The sequence below is a fragment of the Hippocampus zosterae genome, chromosome 3 (genome assembly GCF_025434085.1).
Source record: "Hippocampus zosterae strain Florida chromosome 3, ASM2543408v3, whole genome shotgun sequence".
Taxonomy (NCBI): Eukaryota; Metazoa; Chordata; class Actinopteri; order Syngnathiformes; family Syngnathidae; genus Hippocampus; species Hippocampus zosterae.
The window spans coordinates 4,330,171-4,357,152 of record NC_067453.1 but is presented as its reverse complement, the minus strand read 5'-3'; the positions used below and the strand labels follow the sequence as shown (position 1 = coordinate 4,357,152).

Below are 26,982 nucleotides of genomic sequence, written 5' to 3'. Positions count from 1 at the left end.
TTTTGATATGTATTGAATGTGTTTTCCGTTTTTTATAATGTTTATACGTGTATGTGTGTGCATGTGTGTGTGTGTGTAGTAAATTCTGACAGGTAGAGGTAGGAAAAACGAAAAGACAGATGAAGCGGAAAAGTAACACTTTATTCAAACATTTGTGTCCAAATCATTTCTCTACAAAAACAAATTGTGGTCTTTTTAAATCGTTTTTTTTTGTATTTGATAACTAAATGACCAGCCCTGTAGCTATAATACATTATTTGTTCAGTACTCACTGATCAATTATTGTTTGTTCATAATACAGTCAAAATAATACAGTGCTGTCACTGCATTGGCCCAAGGATTTGACATTGAAGTTGTTGTGAGATACATTATCCAAAGACTTTAGAATGAAGTGGCCACTGATACTCCACTTGTACAATTTACGGGTATTTAGAAAAAAAATGCTCCACCCAACTAAAGCAGCTTTGATGCAGTTTAGCTTTTACTTTTATTATTGTAGCTTAGTATGCAACATTTCTATAGTGGTGCTTCATTTTATGTAGAATAACTCGGAGCTCAGCTCCCTACATTTTCCCAGCGCTTGCCCAACACTGCAGATGCGCATCTTTTTGTTGTTTTGTTTTCTCTAAATTAGCTCTTAATGTGCATGTTATGGCACATTTTAATGATTTTTTGCATTGACAGTACTAGAGTGGATTTGTAATAAACACACAAGATCTGACACCAGAAGCCCCATAAAATTCCTTATTACAAAAGTATTTGGACAACTGACACTTGTAATACCTCAGCCTTGTTTCGTCTTTCTTTCAGTTGATCATGAATATTTGTAGAGTTGTGACTGAAAATGTATCTAACAGGTATGACTTACGTCAGTTGTTCTCTTTGTCCTCATTCCTCACAGTAAATAGGTAAAACTACCTGAGTAGTTAAACGTCAAGGCAACTTTGTGTTGTGCTTCTGAGCGACATACCTGTTGTTCCCTGTGCTGTTTTTGTCTTGATTCATCTGCATCTGATGTGACGTATTACCAATGACTTTGCCTGAGATCCTACACTGCTCGATATTGTATCTGTTATCTGATGTCTTTACACTGATGATAAACGGTGCAACTTTTTCAGTCTTTAGAATAATGACTTCCGGTTTTCTCAGAGTATTTCTTTTTCATTTTTTGGGACAACTATTACCGCATTGGCCCGAATATAAGACTGTGTTTTTTGCATTGAAATAAGACTGAAAAAGTGGGGGTCGTCTTATATTCAGAGTCTAGACATATTTTCTCTATCCATCTATCTATCTATCTATCTATCTATCTATCTATCTATCTATCTATCTATCTATCTATCTATCTATCTATCTATCTATCTATCTATCTATCTATCTATCTATCTATATGCGGGGTTTCTCAATTTTAAATGTTCTCGTCCAAGAAGACGGATTTTAAATCTGCAGGGCATCTGATGGTGAAAACGGCGTGAGATGCGTTTTGTCGTTCCACCAGTTTGGCAACAGCATCACCCAGGTCCTGGTGATTCAAGTACCCAGGGGTCATTCTCTCCATTGTAGCAACACCTGTGTCTATCTTCATCTGCCAAGACCAAAGTAGACAATGTTCAGCACACACATGACAAAACATATGAATTGTTTACTGGAAATAAATAAAGGATACTGATAGCAGATTTCGATTACCGGTAATATGATCACTGGAATTTTCTTAGCCTATGTTCACACTGCAGGGCATAATGCCTCATTTGGGTATGTACTCGTTCACATTACAAATGCGACTTCTAATGTGAACAGTATGCTTCCATGAAGTGACAAGCAGGCACATAAAACAACATCATGAGGTGTCATGTTTATGGAAGTAAATATTCTCATCACCTTTGTAAATAATAGCCTGAATCATTTCTTTTTCAGAAAAGACAAAAACTGAGCCAAACCTTGATTATATTACATTTACTGTCATCGTATTGTATTCTACCACGAATCACTTTAGCTCTGCTTGATACTTTGCACATTGTCTCACTTACATTACGAAATGTCCTTGCATACATATTTGTCATGTCCTTGTTTACGACGATACTAATGCAGTGTGTTATACCGGAGACAAATTCCTTGTGTGTTCTACATACTTGGCCAATAAAGATGATTTTGATTCTGATTCTGATGAAATAATAATTTCATTTCAGTGGTAGAATTGAGGGCAGCTCAGTGGATGACTGGTTAGCACATCCTCCTCACAGTGCAGAGGTGCAGTGTTCAATTCCGACTCCGGCCTTCATGTGTGGCGTTTGCATGTTCTCCCTGTGCCTGCGTGAGTTTTCTCCGGATACTCTGGGTATTCGGCTTGGTCTTGACTAAAAAACTGTTATAACCTGACCCACACCGTCATATCTTCGAAAGAGTTCTCACATTTCTCAACTCAACTGTATTCATAGAGCACTTTAAAAAAAAGTTAATTTAATCACTTAAATAGAGTGCAGATAAATAATTTGTAATTTATTTATAAGTTAAAAAACACAAAGCAAAAAAAACCCAAAACAATTTACTGTTTGTATCTTGAGAAATTTAATTTGAGCCACTCCTCAGTTATACCACAGAATTTCTATAGTAAAATGCCATCTGCGAGATATTTGAAACGAACAGACAGAATTGATCAAATTGCAATACCCAACAGTACTCGGTTATGTTTTTCTCTGTGATGCTATTAATGTCTCACTTGGTAGAGTTTGCAGGGTGATTGTGGGTACTCGTCTCGTAGGACCTGGCAGAAGGCCAGGGCACTGGCAGCTCCTACAGTCAGAAAACCAGTACCGTGCATCAGAAGCTTTTCTCCTGCTCCCCCTGTGATGCAGACCAAACATAGATCGGCACGCTAAACACTGTGCTCAGGACATCAAGCTCGAGAGTGAAAACATTGTAGACATAGACTACGGTCACAAGACCTTTGGAGTGCATCACTTTTTACAAGGTGACATCTCAGATTAGGAAAAGTGGGCATCACACATTTACCCCTTAGTTATTGGCTTAATTTCTCTGGAAATGGTTTTCACAAACATACTTGCTTTCTACCTTTCAGCACTTAAGATAAGATGAGATGAGATGAGATATCTTTTATTTGTCCCACACTGGGGATATTTACAGCCTCCAGCAGCAAGAATATAGGTAGAAAGAAGAAAGAAGAAAAAAAAACAACAAACTGTTCAATTAAGTGCAATATAAATACAAAATGGATACATCGCAGTGCTATTTACAATTGTCTTTCACATCATTTAATTATTATTATTATTATTATTATTATTATTATTGTTATTTTTATTCAGCAGCCTGACAGCAGTCGGTAGGAACGAGCGTCGGTATCTCTCCTTCTTGCAGCGCGGGTGTAACAGTCTCTGGCTGAAGGAGCTACCAAGTGCTGTCAGGGCGGGCTGGAGGGGGTGGGAGGGACTGTCTATCATAGCTTTTAGCTTAGTTCGCATCCTTCTGTTGCCCACCTCCTCCAGAGTGTCAAGGGAGCAGCCCAGGACAGAACTGGCCTTCCTGACCAGTCGCTCCAGTCTCTTTCTGTTCCGGGCTGAGATGCTGCCTGACCAGCAGACAATGCCATAATGGATGGCCGAGGCCACCACCGAGTTATAGAAAGTCTTAAGGAGCGACCCCTGAACCCCAAAAGACCTCAGTTTCCTGAGTAGGAAGAGTCGGCTCTGTCTTTTCCTAATCAGAGTGTCCGTGTTTGTAGACCAGTCCAGTTTGTTGTTCAGAAGAACACGTAGGTACTTGTAGGAGGTCACCCTCTCTATGTCCATACCCTGGATGTTCATCAGTGCTGGTGAGGACTGTTTGCTGCAGAAATCCACAACCAACTCCTTAGTTTTCCTAGGGTTGATCTGGAGGAGATTCTGCTGGCACCAGTCCACAAAGTCCTTCGTCAGTCCCCTGTACTCCCGATCGTCCCCCTCTGTAATGACGCCAACAATCGCAGAGTCATCAGAGAACTTCTGAAGGTGGCAGTTTGGAGTGGCGTGTCTGAAATCCGAGGTGTAGAGGATGAACAGGAATGGAGCCAGAACAGTCCCTTGCGGCGCTCCAGTGCTGCAGAGAAGCCTGTCCGACTCACAGCTCTGAAACCTCACGTACTGCGGCCGATTTGTGAGGTAGTCTATGATTCATGCTGTGAGATGGTGGTCCACTCCGGCGTTCTGCAGTTTTCCTCCCAGTAAGTTAGAGTGCTTTACACTGATTACTGCAACATAATATTATGGAGGTGAGCTTGAAACCTAATTTATCCATTGATAATGCAACAACCAGAGCCACTGGCACTGGTCAAAGTATCTTGCTCAAGGGTACTTGAACATGGGCCTGCCACAACTCATAAGACATTCTATGAATAGGATAAGATATGGTATGGAACCTTTGACGTGCACCAATAAAACAAGCGTTCTCACCTGTGATAAATGTGTAGGTACATTTGGAATCATCTCTCACCAAAGGAAAGAAAGCCTTCCATGACACAAATGTACTAAAAAGTAAAGATTCCATCACCTGGAGATGCACAAAGAAAAATAAGACATTTGTGATTAAGTGGGAATGCTCAACAGTAATATTAAATATCAAACATTCGATACACAAGGGGTGCCCAACTTTTTTCGACCGAAGACCTACTTTTCAAGCAGCCAACCTCCTGCAATCAACATTTTTTGGGGGGCAGGGGGGAGCTGGCTGGAATGCTCTGGATGTGCACTCATCCACTACTGGAGGTGAATATGAGTAAGTGGTGGAATTTTACTCTTGCAGGGTCCACCCAAGTCGAGATCAAACCCGCGCCGCCAGCATGTTTCCAGTTTGGGAGCGCAGAGAGCTGACAGTCAAATAAAATTGTAACCCACCAACTCAACTCAGCAGCGTATTTGAAGGGATATGATGGGATATGACGTGAGGTAATCGCCTCTGATATATATATATACATATATATATATATATATATATATATAGCGGCTGGATAGCTCAGTTGGTAAGGCATCGGTTTGGCATACGGGAGACGGTGGTCCGAATCCCGCTTGGGGCAAAAATGAGCACATAACACCATCCAGTGTGGGTCCTTAGGCAAGATCCTTCACGCTAATGCCTACCTCATACAATGATGAGAGACAATAAAACGAATGACATGCCGGCTCAGACGTCGCCCGGCCAAACAAGGTCTGCGTCAGGTGCTGGGGAACCCGAGCACCTTGATGAAAAATGGGCTACTGGAACAAAGCGGAGATGGGCGAGAGACGATAACATGGCTCTGTTGGAATGCTACTACTCAAGCAACCCTAGTCAGAGGGGTTACATGCAGAGAATGTGGGGTAAATGGTTACTTCAAAACCCACAGTCACGATTGACCACGAAACAACTAGTAGCTCAGTGTTCCAACATCAACAAACGGCAACTGCTGTCACAACTTGAGATTGATGAGGTACAACGCAGGTTCCATGGCGAAGGGCCCCAGGCTGCCAGATCAGAGGAGGAGGTCATACAAGAGTTTGGGAGGCCAGCCCCAATGAATGAAATGCTGAGCGAGGCAGCAACTGACCTGAAAGCTAAGATCATGGCGAGAATGAAAGCTGGGCAACCTAGAAACCGATTACAACGGCTATGTGAAGTGCCATCTGAAAGTCTCATAGAAAGTGTGAATGCAGCACTGAGGGCGATCCCTACCGTAACGATCACAGAAACCAATGAGCTGATATACGCTTCAGCATCAGTGATCCTAGAGATGCTTGGCTATAAGAGCAACCATGGAAGCCATGGTCCGTTACCCACCATGGAAAAGATGGTTGGAGACTAAGAACAAGGCGGCTTGGAAAGATGTGAGTCAATTGATGGAGGCCTAGAGAGGTGTGATGAAAAGGCCGATACCCGAGAGGTACATCCAGATGACCATGAAGCACTCGAAAACTGCCAAACAAAGGCTCCAAGTCTTGTCCAGCCGCCTAAAGCGGTACACGAAAGAGAATGAGGCCAGACGAATAAACAGGCTGTTCGCAACACAACCTGCGAAAGTGTACGCTCAGTGGCAGGGTCCGAACAATAGAGCTGACCCACCAAGACTGGAAACTGAAAGGTACTGGAAAGGCATATGGGAGAAGGAGGTTGCACATAACAGCAGTGCACAATGGCTGGTGACCCTGAGAGAAGAGCACAGCAACCTCCGTGAACAGAACCCAGTTACCATAACAGTGGCAGACATACAGGAAAGAGTCTCAGATATGAAGAACTGGACAGAACCAGGCCCAGACATGGTCCACACCTACTGGCTAAAGAAACTCACAGCACTTCATGAGCGCCTAGCAGCACAAATGAACCAGCTGCTGAGGGATGGGGCTCACCCAGAATGGCTAACCGAAGGGCGAACGATCCTGATCATAAAGGATCCCTCAAAGGGTGCAGTCCCATACTATCGGCCAATAACCTGTCTCTCCACAACATGGAAGCTCATGTCAGACATCATTGCGGCTAAGATAAGTGGACACATGGATCAATACATGAGCGAAGCACATTGGTGGAGAGACCAGAGGAGCCAAACATCAGCTACTGGTTGACAGAACAGTCGCACAAGACTGCAGGTCCCGACGTACCAACCTGTGCACAGCCTGGATTGATTACAAGAAATCCTATGACTCGATGCCACACACATGGATCACTGAATGCTTGGAGTTGTATAAGGTGAACAGGACCCTGAGAGCCTTCGTTGCGAACTCGATGAGGATGTGGAAAACAACACTTGAAGCCAATGGCAAGCCACTTACCCAAGTGTCCATCAAATGTGGCATATACCAAGGTGATGCACTCTCCCCACTGCTGTTCTGCATAGGACTGAACCCCCTAAGCCAAGTAATCACCAAGACAGGCTATGGATACCGCCTCAGAAATGGAGCTACGATCAGTCACCTCCTCTACATGGATGACATAAAGTTGTATGCTAAGAGCCAAAGGGACATAGACTCCCTGATCCACACAACCAAGATCTACAGCAGCGACATCGGGATGTCATTCGGGCTTGAGAAATGTAGTCGGATGGTGACTAAGAGAGGAAAGGTAGTCCGCACTGAAGGAGTATCACTCCCTGAAGGAACAATAGCAGACATTGAGGACAGCTGCAAGTACCTCGGTATACCACAAGCCAATGGCAACCTCGAACTGGCAACAAGGAAAGCGGCTACGGCCAAATACCTCCAGCGAATGAGGCAAGTCCTAAGAAGCCAGCTCAATGGCAAGAATAAGACCTGGGCAATAAACAGCTATGCCCTGCCAGTGATCAGATACCCTGCAGAAATAATAAGGTGGCCAAAGGAAGAGATTCAGACCACGGACGTTAAGACCCGAAAGCTCCTAACCATGCATGGAGGGTTCCATCCCAAATCCAGCACCCTGAGACTGTACGCAAGCCGAAAGGAAGGAGGCCAGGGACTGGAGAGTGTGAGAGCCACTGTCCAGGATGAAACATCCAAGCTCCATGAATACATCAAGGAGAAGGCTCCAACGGGTGACGTACTCAGAGAATGTCTCAGACAATGGGGAACAGAAGATGAGGCGCTGGAAGAGGGACCATCATGAGAGGACAAGCCCCTACACGGGATGTACCACCGGACCATAACTGAAGTGGCCGATCTCAAGAAGTCCTATCAGTGGCTAGAGAGGGCTGGCCTGAAGGACAGCACAGAGGCACTCATCCTGGCTGCTCAGGAGCAGGCCCTGAGCACCAGAGCCATTGAGGCCCAGATATACCACACCAGACAAGACCCAAGGTGTAGGTTGTGCAAAGAGGGACCTGAGACGATCCAACACATAACTGCAGAGTGTAAGATGCTGGCAGGGAAAGCCTACATGGAACGCCATAACCAGGTGGCTGGCATAGTCTACCGAAACATCTGTGCGGAGTATGGACTGAAAACCCCAAGGTCAAAATGGGAAACACCTCCGAAGGTGATAGAGAATGACAGAGCGAAGATCCTGTTGGACTTCCAGATCCAGACTGACAAGATGGTAATGGCGAACCAACCAGATATCGTGATCATAGATAAAGGGCAGAGGAAAGCCGTTGTAGTGGATGTAGCGGTTCCAAGTGATGGAAACATCCGAAAGAAGGAACACGAGAAACTCGAGAAATACCAAGGGCTCAGAGAGGAGCTGGAGAGAGCCTGGAAGGTAAAGGTGACGGTCGTGCCTGTGGTGGTCGGAGCACTCGGTGCAGTGACCCCTAAACTAGATGAGTGGTTGCAACAGATCCCGGGAACAACATCGGACATCTCAGTCCAGAAAAGCACAGTGCTGGGAACAGCAAGGATACTGCGCAGGACCATCAAGCTTCCTGGCCTCTGGTCGAGGACCCGAGCTTAATGGAGGACGGACACCACCCAAGGCGTGAGACGAGGAATTTATTATTTTTTATATATTTTTTTTCTTTCTAACCACTTCCTTTGTGTGTACTTACCCAGTGCAGATCTTTGAGGGTCTGGGTATGTGGAGGTCCTCGCTGCCACCAACTGAACCCCAGAGAGGAAACGACATCTGTAATCTTTCCCACCTTTTTGAGGAGGTCCTGTTTCGCCTGCTCCACTCCAACCTCTGAGCCTGACAGACAAATTAGGGCAGTTTCAAGACTCCGGTTATCCTAATTGGGTACAGTGACTTGAACAACTCCAGAACACTTTCACAAGCTTTGGAGCACATTAACAACTGCAGCTGTAACAAAGTCAAATGTGTGATGAAAATCTACACCTCCATTGTGATACAAATAAAGATGTGTGTATATATATATATATATATATATATATATATATATATATATATATATATAAAATCCTCATCTCACCCCTCGGGTGGTGTCCGTCCCTCATTCAGCTCGGGTCCTCTACACCCTGCAGTTATGTGTTGGATCGTCTCAGGTGCCTCTTTGCACAACCTACACCTTGGGTCTTGTCTGGTGTGGTATATCTGGGCCTCAATGGCTCTGGTGCTCAAGGCCTGCTCCTGAGCAGCCAGGATGAGTGCCTCTGTGCTATCCTTCAGGCCAGCCCTCTCTAGCCACTGATAGGACTTCTTGAGATCAGCCACTTCAGTTATGGTCCGGTGGTACATCCCGTGTAGGGGCTTGTCCTCCCATGATGGTCCCTCTTCCAGCGCCTCATCTTCTGTTCCCCATTGTCTGAGACATTCTCTGAGTACGTCATCCGTTGGAGCCTTCTCCTTGATGTATTCATGGAGCTTGGATGTTTCATCCTGGACAGTGGCTCTCACACTCACTCGTACCCGGCCTCCTTCCTTTCGGCTTGCGTACAGTCTCAGGGTGCTGGATTTGGGATGGAACCCTCCATGCATGGTTAGGAGCTTTCGGGTCTTAACGTCCGTGGTCTGAATCTCTTCCTTTGGCCACCTTATTATTCCTGCAGGGTATCTGATCACTGGCAGGGCATAGCTGTTTATTGCCCAGGTCTTATTCTTGCCATTGAGCTGGCTTCTTAGGACTTGCCTCACTCGCTGGAGGTATTTGGCCGTAGCCGCTTTCCTTGTTGCCAGTTCGAGGTTGCCATTGGCTTGTGGTATACCAAGGTACTTGTAGCTGTCCTCAATGTCTGCTATTGTTCCTTCTGGGAGTGAGACCCCTTCAGTGCGGACTACCTTTCCTCTCCGAGTCACCATCCGACTACATTTCTCAAGCCCGAATGACATCCCGATGTCGCTGCTGTAGATCCTGGTTGTGTGGATCAGGGAATCTATGTCCCTTTCGCTCTTAGCATACAGCTTTATGTCATCCATGTAGAGGAGGTGACTGATTGTAGCTCCATTTCTGAGGCGGTATCCATAGCCTGTCTTGGTGATTACTTGGCTTAGGGGGTTCAGTCCTATGCAGAACAGCAGTGGGGAGAGTGCATCACCTTGGTATATGCCACATTTGATGGACACTTGGGTAAGTGGCCTGCCATTGGCTTCAAGTGTGGTTTTCCACATCCTCATCGAGTTCGCAACGAAGGCTCTTAGGGTCCTGTTCACCTTATACAACTCCAAGCATTCAGTGATCCATGTATGTGGCATCGAGTCATAGGCTTTCTTGTAATCAATCCAAGCTGTGCACAGGTTGGTACGTCGGGACCTGCAGTCGTGTGCGACTGTTCTGTCAACCAGGAGTTGATGTTTGGCTCCTCTAGTATCTCTACCAATGCCCTTCTGTGCTTCGCTCATGTATTGATCCATGTGTCCACTTATCTTAGCCGCAATGATGCCTGACATGAGCTTCCATGTTGTGGAGAGACAGGTTATTGGCCGATAGTTGGATGGAACTGCACCCTTCGAGGGATCCTTCATGATCAGGATCGTTCGCCCTTCGGTTAGCCATTCTGGGTGAGTCCCATCCCTCAGCAGCTGGTTCATTTGTACTGCTAGGCGCTCATGGAGTGCTGTGAGTTTCTTTAGCCAGTAGGTGTGGACCATGTCCGGGCCTGGTGCTGTCCAGTTCTTCATATCTGAGACTCTTTCCTGTATGTCTGCCACTGTTATGGTAACTGGGTTCTGTTCAGGGAGGTTGCTGTGCTCCTCTCTCAGGGTCACCAGCCATTGTGCACTGCTGTTATGTGCAACCTCCTTCTCCCATATGCCTTTCCAGTACCTTTCAGTTTCCAGTCTTGGTGGGTCGGCTTTGTTGTTAGGACCCTGCCACTGAGCGTACACTTTCGCAGGTTGTGTTGCGAACAGCCTGTTTATGCGTCTGGCCTCATTCTCTTTCGTGTACCGCTTTAGGCGACTGGACAAGGCTTGGAGCCTTTGTTTGGCAGTTTCGAGTGCTTCAGGTATGGTCATCTGGATGTACCTCTCGGGTATTGGCCTTTTCATAACACCTCTCTGGGCCTCCGTCAATTGACTCACATCTTTCCGGGCCGCCTTGATCTTAGCCTCCAACCGTCTTTTCCATGGTGGGTAACATATCTCATGGCTTCCATGGTTGCTCTTATAGCCCAGAGTCTCCAGGATCACTGATGCTGAAGCGTATATCAGCTCATTGGTTTCTGTGATCGTTACGGTAGGGATCGCCCTCAGTGCTGCATTCACACTTTCTATGAGACTTTCAGATGGTACTTCACATAACCGTTGTAATCGGTTTCTAGGTTGCCCAGCTTCCATTCTCGCCATGATCTTAGCTTTCAGGTCAGTTGCTGCCTCGCTCAGCATTTCATTCAATGGGGCTGGCCACCCAATCTCATCATCTGCATTCATTGGGGCTTGCCTCCCAATCTCTTGTATGACCTCCTCTGATCTGGCAGCCTGGGGCCCTTCGCCATGGAACCTGCGTTGTACCTCATCAATCTCAAGTTGTGACAGCAGTTGCCGTTTGTGGATGTTGGAACACTGAGCTACTAGTTGTTTCGTGGTCAACCGTGACTGTGGGTTTCGAAGTAACCATTCAGCCCACATTCTCTGCATGTAACCCCTCTGACTCGGGTTGCTTGAGTAGTAGCATTCCAACAGAGCCATGTTATCGCCTCTCGCCCATCTCCGCTTTGTTCCAGTAGCCCATTTTTCATCAAGGTGCTCTGGTTCCCCAGCACCTGACGCAGACCTTGTTTGGCCGGGCGACGTCTGAGCCGGCATGTCATTCGTTTTATTGTCTCTCATCATTGTATGAGGTAGGCATTAGCGTGAAGGATCTTGCCCAAGGACCCACACTGGATGGTGTTATGTGCTCATATTTGCCCCAAGCGGGATTCGAACCGCCGTCTCCCGTATGCCAAACCGATGCCTTACCAACTGAGCTATCCAGCCGCTCATTATATATATATATATATATATATATATATATATATATATATGCCATGAGATACGTTACCCACCATGGAAAAGACGGAGCGAAGATCCTCTGGGACTTCCAGATCCAGACTGACAAGATAGTAATGGCTAACCAACCAGATATTCTGATCATAGATAAAGGGCAGAGGAAAGCCGTTGTAGTGGATGTAACGGTCCCAAATGATGGAAACATCAGAAAGAAGGAACACGAGAAACTCGAGAAATACCAAGGGCTCAGAGAGGAGCTGGAGAGAGCCTGGAAGGTAAAGGTGACAGTCGTCCCTGTGGTGGTCGGAGCACTCGGTGCAGTTACCCCCAAACTAGATGAGTGGTTGCAACAGATCCCGGGAACAACATCGGACATCTCAGTCCAGAAGGATACTGCGAAGAACCCTCAATCTTCCTGCCCTCTGGTAGAGGACCCGAGCTGAATGAGGGACGGACACCACCCGAGGGGGGGTGAGACGAGGAATTTATAAATATTAAAAAAAAAAAAATCCTCATCTCACCCCCCCTCGGGTGGTGTCCGTCCCTCATTCAGCTCGGGTCCTCTACCAGAGGCCAGGAAGCTTGAGGTTTCTGCGCAGTATCCTTGCTGTTCCCAGCACTGCGCATTTCTGGACTGAGATGTCCGATATTGTTCCCGGGACCTGTTGCAACCACTCATCTAGTTTGGGGGTCACTGCCCCGAGTGCTCCGACCACCACAGGCACGACTGTCACCTTTACCTTCCAGGCTCTCTCCAGCTCCTCTCTGAGCCCTTGGTATTTCTCGAGTTTCTCATGTTCCTTCTTCCTGATGTTTCCATCACTTGGGACCGCTACATCCACTACAACGGCTTTCCTCTGCCCTTTATCTATGATCACGATATCTGGTTGGTTCGCCATTACCATCCTGTCAGTCTGGATCTGGAAGTCCCACAGGATCTTCGCTCTGGGACCTGCAGTCTTGTGCGACTGTTCTGTAACCAGGAGCTGATGTTTGGCTCCTCTGGTATCTCTACCAATGCCCTTCTGTGCTTCGTTCATGTATTGATCCATGTGTCCACTTATCTTAGCCGCAATGATGCCTGACATGAGCTTCCATGTTGTGGAGAGACAGGTTATTGGCCGATAGTTAGATGGGGCTGCACCCTTCGAGGCATCCTTCATGATCAGGATCGTTCGCCCTTCGGTTAGCCATTCTGGGTGAGTCCCATCCCTCAGCAGCTCGTTCATTTGTACTGCTAGGCGCTCATGGAGTGCTGTGAGTTTCTTTAGCCAGTAGGTGTGGACCATGTCTGGGCCTGGTGCTGTCCAGTTCTTCATATCTGAGACTCTTTCCTGCATGTCTGCCACTGTTATGGTAACCGGGTTCTGTTCAGGGAGGTTGCTGTGCTCCTCTCTCAGGGTCACCAGCCATTGTGCACTGCTGTTATGTGCAACCTCCTTCTCCCATATGCCTTTCCAGTACCTTTCAGTTTCCAGTCTTGGTGGGTCAGCTCTGTTGTTAGGACCCTGCCACTGAGCGTACACTTTCGCAGGTTGTGTTGTGAACAGCCTGTTTATTCGTCTGGCCTCATTCTCTTTCGTGTACCGCTTTAGGCGACTGGACAAGGCTTGGAGCCTTTGTTTGGCAGTTTCGAGTGCTTCAGGTATGGTCATCTGGATGTACCTCTCGGGTATCGGCCTTTTCATCACACCTCTCTGGGCCTCCGTCAATTGACTCACATCTTTCCGGGCCGCCTTGATCTTAGCCTCCAACCGTCTTTTCCATGGTGGGTAACGTATCTCATGGCTTCCATGGTTGCTCTTATAGCCCAGAGTCTCCAGGATCACTGATGCTGAAGCGTATATCAGCTCATTGGTTTCTGTGATCGTTACGGTAGGGATCGCCCTCAGTGCTGCATTCACACTTTCTATGAGACTTTCAGGTGGTACTTCACATAGCCGTTGTAATCGGTTTCTAGGTTGGCCAGCTTTCATTCTCGCCATGATCTTAGCTTTTAGGTCAGTTGCTGCCTCGCTCAGCATTTTATTCATTGGGGCTGGCCACCCAATCTCATCATCTGCATTCATTGGGGCTTGCCTCCCAATCTCTTGTATGACCTCCTCCTCTGATCTGGCAGCCTGGGGCCCTTCACCATGGAACCTGCGTTGTACCTCATCAATCTCAAGTTGTGACAGCAGTTGCCGTTTGTGGATGTTGGAACACTGAGCTACTAGTTGTTTCGTGGTCAACCGTGACTGTGGGTTTTCGAAGTAACCATTTAGCCCACAGTCTCTGCATGTAACCCCTGACTAGGGTTGCTTGAGTAGTAGCATTCCAACAGTGCCATGTTATCGCATCTCGCCCATCTCCGCTTTGTTCCAGTAGCCCATATATATATATATATAGCCAAACTAAGTCAGTCAGATAGCATAATGCTTCAACCTGGGAGCACTGGCATAGGTTTTGGACTTCTCATCACCTGGTCACTCAGGACACTGAATTTCTTGTCCATGAGCTCCTCATCGCTTATAAAATAGACTTTTCTTGTTTAATTGATCATCACCAATCACCATTTGTTACCTAAGCCTTGTTCATGCTTCTTGTCGTAATCATACTGCCCTGCCTCCCTGCACTTCTGCAAACATCACATAACTTGGCAGACTTGGCTTGCTTGACATTTAGTAGGGACTCGACTTGACGAGCAAGATTCCCCCCCCTCCCCCCCACGAACTTGCTTGAAACTTGAAGGGGAAGACTAGGGACTTGCCCATACAGAACATGATTTCCTCGCATCTCTCGTCCTTCTACTTTAATGTGAATCTGGTGTAGCACAAAGTAACAAAAAATCTGTACTTCTATTAAATTACACATGGTGATGATATTTACCACCTCTGTCTGCGTGAAGTTAAAAAATGATCATCATCACTGCGCCAAACAAGTTTAGCACAGTCAGTGAGTTGAAAAAAACTTGTGTAGTTCATCTAAATAATTACTTTTGATTGATTCTTGATACTTAGGTTTATCTTTCTCTCCTGTATGCACTGCTGCACAGCCAACAAAATCTTTGCAATCATTTGAACTCAAGGCTTCGGGGTCGATCAGCTGTGTATACTGCAGCACATATTTGTGCTTCAAAGGAGTGAAAAGTTACTTTATTTTGTATTGTATGTATATTCTGGCCCTATGATTGGCTGGCAAGCAGTCCAGGGTGTACCCCGCCTGTTGCCTGAAGACAGCTGGGATCGGCTCCAGCCTTTCCGCGACCCTCGTGATGATAAGCGGTTCAGAAAATGGAGGGATAGATGTATTTTCTGAAGACTTCAAATGTGTTTTAATTTTTTCACAAGTGCCAGTACATCCATCCATCCATCCATTTTCCGATCCGCTTGATACTCACAAGGGTCGCGGACGTGCTGGAGCATACCGCAGCTGTCTTCGGGCTGTTGGCAGGGGACACCCTGAACTGGTTGACATCGCAGCGCACACATAGTCGAACAACCGTCCGCGCTCACACTCACACTGAGGGACAATTTTGAGTGTTCAATGAGCCTGCCATGCATGTTTTTGGAAGGTGGGAGGAAACCAGAGTACCTGGAGAAAACCCACACAGGCCCGGGGAGAACATGCAAACTCCACACAGGAAGGCCAGAACCAGGATCAAACCCACTACCTCTGCACTGTGAGGTCGACACGCTAACCACCGTACCAGTGGGCCAACCACAAGTGTCAGTTTTGCACTTTATTCAGAAAGTGATCTAGACATAAAAAAGTACAGGTATGTGGATTGTTTTTTTGTTTTTTTTTACGTTGTTCATAATTTATTTTTTTTATTTACCCATAAACTAGTCTAGGTACTAAAAAATATTTCAGACTTTATGTCTATCAGTCCTGTATTTGCATTTTTATTCGAGACCAAATCTTGCAGCAAAAACTAAAAAAAAATTCACTTGCATAACTCACCCACGTCCCCTACAATTGTGATGAGTCTGTCTTTCGTGTTGGGAGAGATGAATGATGTGAGTCTCTCCAGCCTTTTGCTGTCTCTCGAGATTACCGCAACTTTGAAACCTGCAGTAATTAACAGCAACAAAAAACACTTGGACACACATTCTCAACCCAACTTAATTTCCAGAGTACTTTGACAACAACTGCAGCTGTGACAACGTGCTGTAAAATAATTCCAACTTATATTGACAAGAGATCCCTCCTCATTGGAGTTTTTATTCCCTCTTGTAGAATAGTTTACATGTGTGTAGTCATTTGTCGATAAGTTGTAATTTTTTTTTTAAGTTGGAAAAATATCACGGTTAAGGGTAATGCATGAGGCTTAATGGAAACTTTTCTTCTTACTTTCTTTCTCCTCTGATTGATATAAAAATGATCTATTTATATATACAGTATATGAACACATAACACGGGGTAGGACTAGATACGTTTTTTTACTTCTTCCTACTCCTTGAACATAATAATTGTGTTGAATGATGACTGATTTATCTTTCCTTTTTACTGTTTTACTTACCTTACCTTCTGTCAAATTATTACTGTATATGTTTTATGTTCAATAAACAAACGAAACAAAACGAAAAAAGAGAGTGGAACATGATTGAGTCCACTGACCAGTATGAGTTGAGCCAGGATGCTCAAATGATCTCGCGGTGACAACGTACTGTACATGACTTGACTTGTGTTACAAGAGCGGAAGTCCCTGTAAAGCACTTTGGAGTTAAAATTTCTTGAAGAAAAGTGCTCTCCAGTTTTGCTTGATTTAATAGTTTTATACATGCTTTTGACCTTTTAAAAGGAAATTGTGAAATTTGAAACCCTAGCTGGTAAAGTTAACTTGTAATGAGGATCTTTAACTACAAAGTGTGGAGCATAATGGGACATACTAATCGTGAATCCCCCAGTAAATTTCCATTCCCAAACTAAATGTCCATTCCCAAAAACCTTGTACAACTGTTGCACCAACTGTACTGACATGAATCATTTTGTTTGTTGTTGCATCATGTGGACCTGATGTGGATTGTTGTCAGCGTTTTTTTTGGCCACGACGTTCGTCAGAGGAGACGAAACTGTGCTTGGTGTGCTTCTCGGCAGCACGCGTGTCCCAGCACTGATTTTGATTAGGAGGAATGTCGGTGTCATTTGACTGTCGGTGCTGGACAGCCCTGGGGTGCTTGTGTTTGTTGCACCTATAACGGTCAGCATTTTTCACACCTTTGTTCATCAGAAATGTCGTTACTGTTGAACTGTCTGTGGCTGGATGGATGGATGGTTTGTGGAGCCGACGATGAGAACAAGGAGTGCCCGCGCAGATGCGTAGGTGGAGCTGGCAGTTGCCGCTTGGAATTGAAGCAGATTTACAGGGGACAGGAGATGTGAGCCAATCTCTTTTTTGGTCAATTGATGCTACAGATTCTTGTTTGCTTGTAGCAGAAGTCTGCACATTTTCAGCATGACGTCTTTGAGCCACTAGTGAATGGACACCTTGATTCTCTCCTCTTTAATCTATAACTGCTTCAAATAACAAAGTGTATGCAGAAAAAGTGGTTAAGATTGTGTGACTGTCTGTGTCTTATGTATTGTATTATTTTGTTATTTTATGTTAACCGTTCTGTTGATAGTGGCCCGGGTACCCGCAGCAGCTCCTGTCTCTCCTGTGGTTGCACAATGGTTGAGAGGAAAGAAATAAAACAACAAAATAACAAAATAATAATAATAATCAAATAACAATAGAGCTGACTTGACTTGACTTGACTTGATCATGGCTCAAACACAAGAAATGTGAATTGAAACAACGAAAAAAACCTGGACCTGGACCTCTGTACTCTACGGCGGACGTGGTAACCACTTGACCACTTTGCCGCCACTTATATACAAGTAAACTTTATTTATATATCATAATTAACAACAGCTGCAGTTGAAACAAATCACTTTGCATATAACATAAAATGATCATAACACAACTACAAAAGAAAGCCCATCCATCAATTTTCCGATACGCTTTATCCTCACAAGGGTCGCCGCGGGTGCTGGAGCCTATCCTAACCGTCTTTGGGCAGTAGGCCGGGGACACCATGAACCATCAATCCATCCATCCATTTTCCGAACCGCTTGATCCTCACTAGGGTCGCGGGGGGTGCTGGAGCCTATCCCAGCCGTCTTCGGGCAGTAGGCGGGGGACACCCTGAACCAGTTGCCAGCCAATCGCAGACCAAAAGAAATTGAAAACCGTAAATGAAAAAACAAACAAACTGATGATACAAACTCATACAGTCAACACCAGAAAACTATCGTACAGTGTCAGTGTCGTATTGGGTCGAAAGCCAAAGAATAAACATGCGTCTTCAAACGAGTTTTAAAAATGGACTGGAGGGGGGCTTGTCAAATATTTCATGGAAGGTCATTCCAGAGGGAACAGAAAAGGCTCGATCCCCTCAGAGGCTCCACTTGGTCCTCTGCACCTTCAGTTGATCTGATCAGCAGACTTGAGGCACCGGACAGGTGCATAGGAGTCGACAAGCTCAGAGAGTTAAGATAGGTCGTGGTCATTTAATGATTCGAAAACAAATAGAAGTATATTATAATGAACTCTAGAATGTACTGGGAGCCAGTGAAGAGAAGCCAGACTTGTGGTTGTTTGGAGCAAACAACGAGCTCCAGTTAGGAGGCGAGCAGCAGCATTTTCGACCAACTGGAGATGCTCGAGGGAGGATTGACTGATTACAGGCACAGATTACAATTTCTAAGTGCTACTGAGAAAGGAAGGTTAGCTGGATTTAACAACAGCGCTGATTTGCCAGTACAATTTAAAAATAAAGTTTGAGACTGTTTGCTTAAGATAAGACGCTAGAGGGCACAGGTCAACAAAGTGGGATGTACAAGGGCCACTGGGACCAAACACCATACATTCTGTTTTCTTTTCATTGAAATTTAAGAAATTCAGTGACATTGATGCTTCCATTTCCTCGAGACTGGACAAGCGTAGTCTTCAGGAGAATGCATACTTTTTGCTCAGGGGGACATCTTACTGTCACCAGCATAGCAGTGGAACGAAATACCATGGTGTCTTAGGATGGAATCTAAGGGCAGCAAATACAGTGAAAACAGCAGGGGTCCCAAAATAGAACCCTGTGAAACACCCTACGGCAGAGGGGCAGAGCGGGACTCAGACCAACGTAGACTAACACAAAATTTTCTGTCAGCCAAATAGGATTTAATCGATTCTAGAGCACTACCACGAATGAACACCTGGAGCTGCAAACAGGCCAAGAGAATACTATAATCCACTGTATTGAATGTTGCAGTTAGATCCAACAAAACAAGACACACACAAACTCCAGTTTCATTTGCCCGGAAGATATCATTAAAAATTTGTAACAGGGCTGACTCTGTGTCGTGCATCATCTTGAACCCTGACTTGAAAACCTACACCAAATACACACAGCATGGGAAGATTGTGAAAGCCAAGCACAGTAACAGACCAAAGACGATATCATTGAGTCAAGAAAGAAAACTTAAAGCGGTATGTCTTAAAAAAAGTAAACAAAAACCAAAAAATGAGGAACAAATGGAAAGAAACTGGAATCAATGTCTCTAACCGAACTACAAGAAATGGAAATGGGATTTGCATACAGAAAAGCTAAATGAAAGCCATCATTAACACCTAAATAGGAAAAAACAAGGTTAAAATGGGCTAAGGAAAAGCAATCGTGGACTGTCGATCAGTGGATGGTCATATTCAGTACTGGATCGCAAATCTGCATTGGGCAGTGCTTCTCAATTATTTTCTGTCATGCCCCCGCCCCCAGGAAGAAGAAAACATCTCACCCCCCACCCACCCTGTGCGACTATAAATATAATTTGTTTATAAAATTGCGATCAGTACACCTCTGAATAACGCTGTGTTCTTATTAACCTATACGAGAATATAAAAATAAAGAAATGTGGACCAACTTACACCAAAGAATGGCTTTATTAACTGTAACAGTAAATATATACGTGCATCTGCAATTCAAAAATTAAATTAAATCCTTAATTAAACTGTAAACATTTTTGAGTGTCCATGTCAAACCATTGAAAAATAAAATTAAATAAAATCAATAAATAATACAGTGATCCCTCGCTATTTTGCGGTTCGTTTATCGCAGCTTCGGTGCATCGCGGATTTTTTTTCATTATTTTTTTCGCGCAAAAATGTCGCAAAAATCTGTGTCTACGTGTTGTTAATTATGCATGCTAGTGTGTACGCACTCTGCTCAAGCACTGAAGGTCCACGTGGGGCACGTGTGTGTGCTTGCACACATGAGCGTGCAGGTGAGTGTATGTGTGTTGCTGAGACAAAGAGAGACAGAGAGAGGAGGCTTATAAGAACAAAAGCTGGTCTCTTTCATCCTTAATTGTCTTAACTGACTAATCATAAACATGTCTGCTGCACAAGCTGGATCGCTGGCCTGTGTGTGTGTGTGTGTGTGTGTGTGTGTGTGTGTTAGTGCGCTGTGCTAAAGCGCAAAGGCCCACGTGGGGCAATTTTTTTTATATATATATACTATATGTTAATTGGTCGCTACTTCGCAGATTTTCATTTATCGAGGGGGGTTTTGGTCCCCATTAACTGCGATAAATGAGGGATTACTGTAATGCATTCAAACTGATCACCAACATTAACTCAGAGCACAGTATTTAAAAAAAAACTTTAACCTGCAAAAGAAAAATATATCACATCATTTGTGCCTATTTAAAAAAAAATCAAAGATGATATCTGGATTAATGGCTACAATGAGCATGTTTTGCAATGCACAGCTTTACGAAGCAAGGTTTGAATCAGGATACAGCAACTCTCTGTTCTTGCTCAATGTGTAGCTGGGACCTGTATTTTAGTTTACAGAAGTAGCAGGCACAAAGCGGAATGATTGTGACTTCAAGTGATGCCTTAATTTATTTGGCTTCAGTCTGTCTGCTACCAACATTATCAGACACAATAGTAAACACACCAATCTTTCCTCGTCTCGCACCGTAGTTGCAGTGAAGCCAAGCGTTACATACGTAGTGACAGTGAAGCCAAGCGTTACATACGCCTCGTCATAGTTCCTCCCTTCGAATGCTCCCCTGCGCAAACTCTGCCAATGAGAGCGCCACTGCCCCCTAATCGTCGCCCTCCAGCTACAATGACTACCGGCCGGTCGCACTCACCCCCATCCTCATGAAGTGCTTCGAGCGGTTAGTCATGCAGCACATAAAGTCTGCCCTCCCCCCCACCCTGGACCCCTACCAGTTTGCATATCGGCAGAACAGATCGACTGCAGACGCCATCTCCACTGCCCTCCACTCAGCCCTCACCCACCTGGAGACCAAGAACTCACACGTCAGAATGCTGTTCATCGACTTCAGCTCAGCATTCAACACTAACATCCCGCAGCAGGTCATCCACAAACTGGACCACCTGGGGCTCAACACCTCCCTGTGCAACTGGCTGTTGGACTTCCTGACGGAGAGACCACAGGCAGTTCGGGTCGGCGGCAACACTTCCAGCACCATCATGATGAACACAGGTGCCCCACAGGGATGCGTGCTGAGCCCCCTCCTCTTCACACTGCTGACCCACGACTGCACTCCTTCGTACAGCTCCAATCTCTTCATTAAGTTTGCGGATGACACGACTGTGGTGGGTCTCATCAACAACGACGATGAGACAATCTACAGGAGTGAGGTGAGCAGGCTGGCCTTGTGGTGTAAAGACAACAATCTCCACCTGAATGTGGAGAAGACAAAGGAGATTGTTGAGGACTTCAGAAAGACACCCCCCCCTCCCCTCAGCATGCTCCACTGACCATTAATGGTGCCACAGTGGAGAGAGTGAGCAATACCAAGTTCCTGGGAGTGCACATCTCTAAAGACCTGTCCTGGAGCCACAATACCCCATCACTGGCCAAAAAAGCCAACCAGCGCCTGTACTTCCTCCGCAAACTGAGGAGAGCAAGCCCCCCCCATCATTCAGTCATTTTATACAGGCACCATTGAGAGCATCCTGTCCAGCTGCATCTCTGTGTGGTATGGTGCTTGCACTGTGTCCTGCCAAAACACTTTGCAGCGCATCGTGAGAGCAGCTGAGAAGATCATTGGTGTCTCTCTCCCCACCCAACCATCCCACAGCCTCTTCAGCCTGCCTCCCGGGAAGGAGATTGCAAAATCTCCATGCCAGAACCAGCAGGCTCAAAGACAGTTTCTTCCACCGGGCGGTCAGGAGACTCAACTCCCTCCCTGCTCTGCCCGCACTCCACACAATCTGCCTCTGCCCGACCCCTGCCTCCTGTCACAGACTATGACCCTCCCCTCATTATCCGACATCTGCATATTGCACAGCATGTTTGCATGCATATTTGCACTGAGGATTGAGAGAAAGAAATTTCATCTATGCTGCATGTCATATGTAAGCATATTTGACAATAAATATGACCTTGACCTTGAGCTTGACCTTGATGTAGTGGAGGTGCAACTGCACTTTATTCTAGGACAGTAAAAGCATGTTCCCCGGGGCCGGTAGTCCAGTGGTTAGCACGTCGGCTTCACAGTGCAGAGGTACCGGGTTCGATTCCAGCTCCGGCCTCCCTGTGTGGAGTTTGCATGTTCTCCCCGGGCCTGCGTGGGTTTTCTCCGGGTGCTCCGGTTTCCTCCCACATTCCAAAAAACATGGCAGGCTGATTGGGCGCTCTAAATTGTCCCTCGGTGTGAGTGTGGGCGTGGATGGTTGTTCGTCTCTGTGTGCCCTGCGATTGGCTGGCAACTGATTCAGGGTGTCCGCCGCCTACTGCCCGAAGACGGCTGGGATAGGCTCCAGCACCCCCCGCGACCCTAGTGAGGATCAAGCGGTTTGGAAGATGGATGGATGGATGGATGGATGGGCATGTTCCCCGATGTCAAACGCCCCCCCCCCCCCCCGATGGAGCCTCGAACCCCCCCAAGGTGAGGCGCGCCCCACTATCTGAGAAACACTGGCATTGGGCAAGTTGATGATGCTGGAACTTTTGTTTGGTGCCATTCTAATGGGAATCATGAAAAGAACTGCCTAAGGAAAATCTGAAAATTCCCACAGTCATTGATGATAAGGGGCTTCATGTTAGAGTTAAGAACGGGCCTAAAAAATCCTTCCCGATCCGACTTGGCCCACGGGTATAAAAGCCCGACCAATTAACTTGATTTGCAGGCCCGAGCCCAAGCAAACCTGAAATTTCATATTTTATTTGTGAGGAATCGGGCGGAGGAGGGGTGAAAACAAATTAAAGCCTGTCTTTTGGAACGAAATCAAAGTTAAACAAGACTGTATAAACATTTACATCTTATATATCTCTGTTTCTGCAGAGGGTACGGTAACTGACAGTTTTCCATCATTGACAGATTTTTTTTAAGAGTTGACGGGAAAAATTTAAGCCCATCCGTCATTTTGACGGGTTGAAAATTGGGCCATAAACCACAGCAGCAGCAGTACGTACTTAAGAGTTTAGCGCGGCAGAAAAAGAAGCAGAGAGACAAAGAAGAACAATGACGGGTGGATAATAGACAGGGAGGAGTTCTTTGAATTGTCATTGCAAGAGTTTAGTACAGTACGTGTTGTGATGAGACAACTTCTGTTTTATTTTATTTTTTATTTTTTTGCGAACCACGGTCTCTCATGGCCAAAATTATTCACAGCCTCGAAATGCCTCAGTCTCTGTATATATATATATATTTTAAAGTCAGCGAGAGAGAAGCCTGGCCCGACCCGACCCGAAGCAATGATTGACATTTAGGCCCGACCCGTTTCGGGTCGGGTCAGGTTGGGCTTGGGCTTAAGATCTTACCTCTACTTCATGTCAGGGGCTGCCATTACATCTTGAATCGTTGTTAAGGAATTATTCCGCTAGAAGTAGTAGTAGAACATTGTTGAATTTCATCTTGCTATGAGAACTATTGACACTAGTCTCTCTCCTGAACATCTGCTGAAGTAGTTAAAACAAAGAATGTACTGTGAAGTTTAGAGCCCATTTCCCTTTGGTTAATTAACAGCCCCCCAAGGGTTTTCTTGCCTCCACCACCTCATAAAAGTCCCTGAAGGCTCTCAAGTGCCCTCAAAGAGGAACCCTAATCTCAAGATCTGTGACCAGAAGGTATTTCCTGCTCAATGTTATTACAATCAACGTTAGTGCCCTCTGCCCACACCACTTCTGGTGCCCCCCTCCACGGGACATGTTTTAGAGGAGCTGTTATCTCAGGCATCTGTGTTCCTGCCATCGCACCAAATGGGGGGTAATGGTGGTCTGGTCTCACCTCACCGCTCCTGGCTTCCTCCGGCCACACCGGGTCAGATGACATGTTACTTTCTTTGTTTCGGGATTTGCATGAGAGGCGTACCTCCCCGCCTCTCATTATCATATTGTCTCTATATAATCTCATGAATGTGTTTCTTCGGGGCTTCCTGATGAAATCTGAGACTCACAGGAGCCCGAATCGATTCGTGTTGCGTAGCGATAAACTGAAGAAAAGACTACGTGGTGTTGGGTCTTCTTCCACCTTATAGAGAGATAAAAGAATCTGTAACCAAGGAAGGGCCAAGAGCAAATTGACAGCTCCCATTCCTCAACAATCGTTTACATAAAAATTTTGGACACTTGTCCTATTAAGTGAAAGAATGTTTGGGGATGATGACATCATTTTTCAAGATTCTAATGTATCTAGCCATACAGCAAAAAACTGTGAAAAAAATCTTTATAGAAAGACATTAAGTCAATGTTATGGCCTGAAAATTATCCAGATCTCAATCCAATTGAAAATCTTTGGTTGAAGATGAAGGTAAGTCCATGGTAAGTCTCCAACCTGCTAAATTGATCTAGCAAAAGCAATCAGATAAAGTCGGAGTCATATTGATGAAGAGGAGTGTTCATAACTCATGAAGTCTATGCCTCGGGGACTGTGAGCTGTTGTGAAAGCCAGTGTTGTTGCAACAAAGTACTATTGGTTTTGGTGAAATGTTTTGGGGGGTTTTTTCCCTCTCATGATTCCATATTTTTTTCCACGAAATTGAGTGATTGCATATGTTTTTCTCCTCTGCTTGGTCTAAACCAAAGGTGTTGAACTCAAGGCCCTGGGGCCAGATCTGGCCCACCATATTTCCCGAATCGATTCGTGTTGCGTAGCGATAAACTGAAGAAAAGACTACGTGGTGTTGGGTCTTCTTCCACCTTATAGAGAGATAAAAGAATCTGTAACCAAGGAAGGGCCAAGAGCAAATTGACAGCTCCCATTCCTCAACAATCGTTTACATAAAAATTTTGGACACTTGTCCTATTAAGTGAAAGAATGTTTGGGGATGATGACATCATTTTTCAAGATTCTAATGTATCTAGCCATACAGCAAAAAACTGTGAAAAAAATCTTTATAGAAAGACATTAAGTCAATGTTATGGCCTGAAAATTATCCAGATCTCAATCCAATTGAAAATCTTTGGTTGAAGATGAAGGTAAGTCCATGGTAAGTCTCCAACCTGCTAAATTGATCTGGCAAAAGCAATCAGATAAAGTCGGAGTCATATTGATGAAGAGGAGTGTTCATAACTCATGAAGTCTATGCCTCGGGGACTGTGAGCTGTTGTGAAAGCCAGTGTTGTTGCAACAAAGTACTATTGGTTTTGGTGAAATGTTTTGGGGGGTTTTTTCCCTCTCATGATTCCATATTTTTTTCCACGAAATTGAGTGATTGCATAGGTTTTTCTCCTCTGCTTGGTCTAAACCAAAGGTGTTGAACTCAAGGCCCTGGGGCCAGATCTGGCCCACCATATCATTTTCTTTGGCCCGCGAAAGCAAATCAAACATGACAATTTATAGAATGATTGCTAAAATCTGTACAAAAAAATCAACTTCTCATGTGTAATAAATAGGTGATTGTCTACTAACTTAAACAATCGTTAAATGAGCCATTATTCTTGACTTCTTTATATGTTATCAGTCATAACGGCCCTCCTAGGGAAACGATCATGACAATGTGGCCCGTGATAAAAATGAGTTTGGCACCCCTGGTTACCCCTGGCCTGACTACCAAATTTTTCTTTGTTGATGCCTTTTAGTGATTCTTAAAGTCAGAAAGTTGCCAATTGAAATTACTTGTTTTGTAGCATTTCTGTGATCTGCTTTTTCCCCTGCATATTTAAATGGCTGAATCAGCTAACACTGGTGCTCCCATATCTTTAGTTTACTCTGGCAATGCTTGAAGTAAAAATCTTGACATACGCACATATTCAAATTGGCAATTTTGTCAAACCTCAGGTTAGTAAGTGGTCGTGGTGACCTCCCACCTACGGGCGCCCCGCTGCCCCATGTCCGCAGTAGAGCTTTTGAAAATTTGTGGGCCTCTGCATCATTTAAGTTGCCCCCCGACCTTAACGATTGCCAGAGCTGTCAATCACAACAGAAACTTATTTGCAGAATTTATGCTGTTTTCGATTTAAAATAAAATGTAAAACTATAGCGAATATTAAATCTAGTTGTTTTTAATCACGAATCAAATGTAACTTTCCCTCAACCGAGCCAAAACAGTTCTGATACATTTGCATTTTTTGCTGATTAATCACATAGGCTTCGATACAGATTTTTTTTCCACACTACACAGTGGTATTTGTGATACTGTATATATATATATATATTATATATAATAAATTATGTACATTTTAATACACTATATTGATATAATTATATATTTATCATCCTATCATTCACCGTCACCGTAGTGTGCAGAAACAATAAGTCAGCTGTGTGTGCGTGTAGCTCTCCCAGTAGTCGATCTTACCTTTATCCAGTAGGGCTTTGACTATTCCAGAGCCAACTGTCCCTGCTCCACCCAGAACCAACACAACTCTGTCTGATTTTGACATGACAGTTTAGTTGGACTTGCCGGCTGGATCCGCTCAAGATGCAAAGTTAAGATCTTGTGTTGCTCTTGGTCACAAGGTTGCTTTTAAATAAGAGACCGCTTGGACCTCCTCCTATCATCTGCAGCGAAGCTACGCCCTGATTTGTACCATTTACGAATGTACATGAGAATTGAAGCACTACAGTAAAAACGTCCCCGCCATCAAGTAGGTGTTGAGAGTTGACGTTATCCTTGAGATGCGGACTTACTTAATTATTCACTTGTATTTTATTTACTGATGTATAGTATTTATT

General features: G+C 45.0%; 1 protein-coding gene across 1 annotated transcript; it reads right to left on the bottom strand.

The window, feature by feature from the left end:
- Positions 1–1,072: 1,072 nt before the first annotated feature.
- Positions 1,073–26,772, bottom strand: si:dkey-238o13.4 (uncharacterized protein LOC560780 homolog). The gene is made up of 6 exons (XM_052061031.1): positions 26,606–26,772; positions 15,751–15,858; positions 8,474–8,613; positions 4,443–4,539; positions 2,717–2,841; positions 1,073–1,585 (listed from the first exon to the last, which is right to left on the bottom strand). The coding sequence occupies exons 1-6, from the start codon at positions 26,688–26,690 to the stop codon at positions 1,409–1,411; spliced, it is 732 nt and encodes a 243-aa protein (XP_051916991.1). The 5' UTR covers positions 26,691–26,772; the 3' UTR covers positions 1,073–1,408.
- Between the last annotated feature and the right edge of the window lie 210 nt (positions 26,773–26,982).

What these genes read in the sequence shown, in the direction of transcription:
- si:dkey-238o13.4 (XM_052061031.1), bottom strand. Translation starts at nt 26,690, where the DNA reads ATGTCAAAATCAGACAGAGTTGTGTTGGTTCTGGGTGGAGCAGGGACA. An exon ending in CCCTCAAAGATCTGCACTGG is followed by an intron (nt 4,540 to 8,473) that starts GTAAGTACACAC and finishes GTGCATCTCCAG; the next exon opens with GTGATGGAATCTTTACTTTT. An exon ending in TACCTACACATTTATCACAG is followed by an intron (nt 2,842 to 4,442) that starts GTGAGAACGCTT and finishes TCTGCATCACAG; the next exon opens with GGGGAGCAGGAGAAAAGCTT.